Here is a 4,674-nt window from a genome sequence, read left to right on the forward strand (position 1 = left end):
GAGCAGTCGTAGTGCAGCTCCGCGTAGATGCGCTGCCGCAGCCGGTGCACAACGCGCGACGCAGCGCACAGCAGCAGGCACCGCTCCGCGTACGCAGCGTCGTCCGCGCCAACGCAGAATGCGCGGCTTCCCTCCAGCTCAGCGCCGCACTCGCCGCGCACCAGGGCGCGCATCGGCTCGTCGAACACAGCAGCCAGCGACGTCCCCCGCGCGCCGAACCACGCCTCCATCTCCGCGCGCCGGTCCTCAATCAGCCGCGTCGACGGCTCCATCACGTCCGCCAGCGGGTCCAGCGAGGCACCCGCGGCGGCAGCGCGCACCTCCGCCAGCTCCCGTCGCGCCGCCTCCGTCACGTCAATGTACGCCTCATCAATGCCGGCCTTTCCGACGACCACTCCGGGCTCCGCACGGAGAATGGCAAAGATCTGTCGGCTCGCATGTCGGTACGGCTCCAAGGACACCTTGTGTGTGTTGATGCGCGGAGCCTCGGGGTAGCAGTACTCGGACTCGCCCATGGCGTACGTGGCGATGTGCGACATCTGAACATCTGGCAGCTCGCGCCTCACCTCGTCCGGCGAGAGGCAAAACCGCTTCACCCCACGCGCACGGGCCGGGTAGTTCACCGCGATAAAGCTGCCCCACTGTACGAGCGCAAATGGCGTCACGCGGCAGTCCACGCCGAGGCGCACCGCCTCCACCTGAGCGTAGAAGCAGTCCATGTCAATGTGCGCGATGCACCGCATCGGATCCGCACCGGACAGGCAAGAAGAGACTCCCGGCGAAGAGCTGCAGCGGGCATCTTCCCCGGTGTCACTGGGACCTGCACCGCACCGGAACAACATCTGCACACGACGATAGCCAGACACGCTTGCGTGAGGCGCTTATCCAACAGTGATCATAAAAGAGGCGCGAGAAAGTCAGTGCGGGGGTGGAGGGGGTGAGGGAGGGGGCCAGTGAGCTCGTACAGAGATGGGGACATGGCGGGGTCTCGAGTTGGGCCCTCACCACCACATGGGCGTGCATTCGTGCACCATCCTGCCGCAGCGACACACCAGCACCTGCCCACGTGCCCCCAACTCGTCCGATCTGAGCAGGGTGGCGGAGAGCAGTGCTGGCGGAATACGTACACGTGCACATGAGTGTGCGCACTCACAAGCGCTCCGCAGCCGTTCCGACCACGTCGTCTACAGCAGAGACCATTGCTACGCTCTCCCCCTCTGCGCTGCTCTCGTTGCGAGCTTCACATTGTTTCTATTCGTGGCTGTGCACCGCACAAAGCCCATGGAAAGAATAGCAGCACTGGAGCAGTAGTGCGCCATCCCACACACGTACCCACACACACACACAGCCACATACACGCCTCGTTGGTTCGACCCATAAGCACGCGTGCAGGCACGTTGGGGGGTGATGCGCATGTCGTGACGACGTGGAAGAGTCAAAGTGAGCTGCAGAAGGTGTTGAGACAGTATCCGTGTCCGGCTCAGTCGATGACCGTCACAACATCCTCGCCCTCCACGCCGCCGTTGTCTTCGACCACTTCGACGGCGTTGGAAGGCGCAGGCGATGATGGAGGTGCTGCTAAAAATGGCAGTGCCAGTGCTGATGGCGGCGGCTGTGGTACAACGTGGTGGTGGCCTCCAAGATGGCGTCGGTGCCCTTCATGATTCTCGGTAGCACCGCGGCTCTCCTCTTGCCTCTCCTCACCCGCTGCCTTGCCAGCTGGGAGCGGGGAGAAGAGGAGCAACGTTTGTGGTGGTGATGGTGCGCCTGCTGCCTCGCATGGCGAGCTCTCCCCCACATCCAGCGCCCGCACCTCAGCCACGCGGCGCGTCTCTGGCACAATATCGCGCTCAGGCAGCGGAGGAGTTCAGTCGATCAGCACTACGCTGCTCACGTCGCCACTGTTGGAGCTCAGACTATGCGAGGAAAGAGAGAGGATAACGGGATCGCCATCAATGTGCACGGACCCGTTGCTGTCGGAGTCGCCCAGGCCGCTCCCATCACTGCTGAGCACCTCCGCCACGTTACCGCTGCTCCCCTGACGCATTGCACAGGCAGCTCCACCGTCAGCAGCTGAAGCGGCTAAGAAGGACGCCAGGAGCGTCTGCTGGCGCAGATGCCCTCGCACGGCTCGCCCTTGACCAGCATTAGTGCTCTCGCCACGAATGGCAGCGAGAGAGGGTACGCAACCGGTCCCGCCGGAGCCATCCGAGACGAAACCGCCGATCGTCAAGGTCACGGAGTCCGCCGCGGCCCCTGGCTTATTGCGGAACACCGCCTCCACTTCCCGTATCGCCACCGCGGTCAGTACGTCCGGCTGCATGGCCTCCGGTAGCGCGACGCTACGGTTTGACAGACCGCCCGTGCTCCGGAACCCGTCATTGCCGAGCTTGATGTTGAAGCTGCGCCCTCGTATGTGGTACAGAGAGGTGAACTCCTCGTAGCGGGAGCACAGCTCACTGGTCAACACAATGACCCAGCGCTGCAGCACCTCCACCGAGGTGGTGAGGCGTCCGAAGTTCTTGGACGCGATGATGGTCTTGGAGAAAGGGCGGTTCACGATTGTGTCCTCGGCCAGGCCGCGCAAGCGGTAGAAGACGTACTGCGATGTGGTGTGTGCAGCCAACCCTTGGAAGTTCCTCTCCATGGATGGCGAGGCAGCGCGCCCCCGTTTCCTGCCATATAATCGACCCACCCGCCCCTCCGTGTCATCCTCAGCATCCTCGCCGTCGCCCACATCACACGCCCCGTCAAGCTTGCACAGCTGCGCAAGCGGCACAAGCCACGCCTCGCGGCACTCCGTCACACCGCCGCACACAGCGCTCACAGCGGCGCCGAGCTTGCCACCAAACCCGCGCACCCCACTCAGCGGCAGCTCAAACAGCGCACTCGCGCTCCGGTCAGGCAACAGCAGCGTCTGCTGGTTCGGCTTGTGTGTCGCGCTGATGCACTTCGCAAGCACGCGGTTGTGCGCGATCCCGGCAGAGCAGTCGTAGTGCAGCTCCGCGTAGATGCGCTGCCGCAGCCGGTGCACAACGCGCGACGCAGCGCACAGCAGCAGGCACCGCTCCGCGTACGCAGCGTCGTCCGCGCCAACGCAGAATGCGCGGCTTCCCTCCAGCTCAGCGCCGCACTCGCCGCGCACCAGGGCGCGCATCGGCTCGTCGAACACAGCAGCCAGCGACGTCCCCCGCGCGCCGAACCACGCCTCCATCTCCGCGCGCCGGTCCTCAATCAGCCGCGTCGACGGCTCCATCACGTCCGCCAGCGGGTCCAGCGAGGCACCCGCGGCGGCAGCGCGCACCTCCGCCAGCTCCCGTCGCGCCGCCTCCGTCACGTCAATGTACGCCTCATCAATGCCGGCCTTTCCGACGACCACTCCGGGCTCCGCACGGAGAATGGCAAAGATCTGTCGGCTCGCATGTCGGTACGGCTCCAAGGACACCTTGTGTGTGTTGATGCGCGGAGCCTCGGGGTAGCAGTACTCGGACTCGCCCATGGCGTACGTGGCGATGTGCGACATCTGAACATCTGGCAGCTCGCGCCTCACCTCGTCCGGCGAGAGGCAAAACCGCTTCACCCCACGCGCACGGGCCGGGTAGTTCACCGCGATAAAGCTGCCCCACTGTACGAGCGCAAATGGCGTCACGCGGCAGTCCACGCCGAGGCGCACCGCCTCCACCTGAGCGTAGAAGCAGTCCATGTCAATGTGCGCGATGCACCGCATCGGATCCGCACCGGACAGGCAAGAAGAGACTCCCGGCGAAGAGCTGCAGCGGGCATCTTCCCCGGTGTCACTGGGACCTGCACCGCACCGGAACAACATCTGCACACGACGATAGCCAGACACGCTTGCGTGAGGCGCTTATCCAACAGTGATCATAAAAGAGGCGCGAGAAAGTCAGTGCGGGGGTGGAGGGGGTGAGGGAGGGGGCCAGTGAGCTCGTACAGAGATGGGGACATGGCGGGGTCTCGAGTTGGGCCCTCACCACCACATGGGCGTGCATTCGTGCACCATCCTGCCGCAGCGACACACCAGCACCTGCCCACGTGCCCCCAACTCGTCCGATCTGAGCAGGGTGGCGGAGAGCAGTGCTGGCGGAATACGTACACGTGCACATGAGTGTGCGCACTCACAAGCGCTCCGCAGCCGTTCCGACCACGTCGTCTACAGCAGAGACCATTGCTACGCTCTCCCCCTCTGCGCTGCTCTCGTTGCGAGCTTCACATTGTTTCTATTCGTGGCTGTGCACCGCACAAAGCCCATGGAAAGAATAGCAGCACTGGAGCAGTAGTGCGCCATCCCACACACGTACCCACACACACACACAGCCACATACACGCCTCGTTGGTTCGACCCATAAGCACGCGTGCAGGCACGTTGGGGGGTGATGCGCATGTCGTGACGACGTGGAAGAGTCAAAGTGAGCTGCAGAAGGTGTTGAGACAGTATCCGTGTCCGGCTCAGTCGATGACCGTCACAACATCCTCGCCCTCCACGCCGCCGTTGTCTTCGACCACTTCGACGGCGTTGGAAGGCGCAGGCGATGATGGAGGTGCTGCTAAAAATGGCAGTGCCAGTGCTGATGGCGGCGGCTGTGGTACAACGTGGTGGTGGCCTCCAAGATGGCGTCGGTGCCCTTCATGATTCTCGGTAGCACCGCGGCTCTCCTC

The 4,674-nt window shown here is 64.0% G+C and overlaps 2 protein-coding genes across 2 annotated transcripts; both read right to left on the reverse strand.

Annotated features, from left to right (window-relative positions):
• Positions 1–2: 2 nt before the first annotated feature.
• LmxM_21_0620a_1 (uncharacterized protein) lies at positions 3–842 on the reverse strand (the record flags this gene model as incomplete). Its single annotated transcript, XM_003886448.1, has 1 exon — positions 3–842. A coding segment is annotated over one exon (840 nt), but the record flags the coding sequence as incomplete, so codon positions are not given.
• A 1,025-nt stretch (positions 843–1,867) lies between these two features.
• LmxM_21_0630_1 (uncharacterized protein) lies at positions 1,868–3,727 on the reverse strand (the record flags this gene model as incomplete). Its single annotated transcript, XM_003886449.1, has 1 exon — positions 1,868–3,727. The coding sequence occupies one exon, from the start codon at positions 3,725–3,727 to the stop codon at positions 1,868–1,870; it is 1,860 nt and encodes a 619-aa protein (XP_003886498.1).
• Positions 3,728–4,674: the final 947 nt, after the last annotated feature.

The sequence above is a fragment of the Leishmania mexicana genome, contig 83, assembly GCF_000234665.1.
Source record: "Leishmania mexicana MHOM/GT/2001/U1103 WGS CADB00000000 data, contig 83, whole genome shotgun sequence".
Lineage (NCBI taxonomy): Eukaryota > Euglenozoa > Kinetoplastea > Trypanosomatida > Trypanosomatidae > Leishmania > Leishmania mexicana.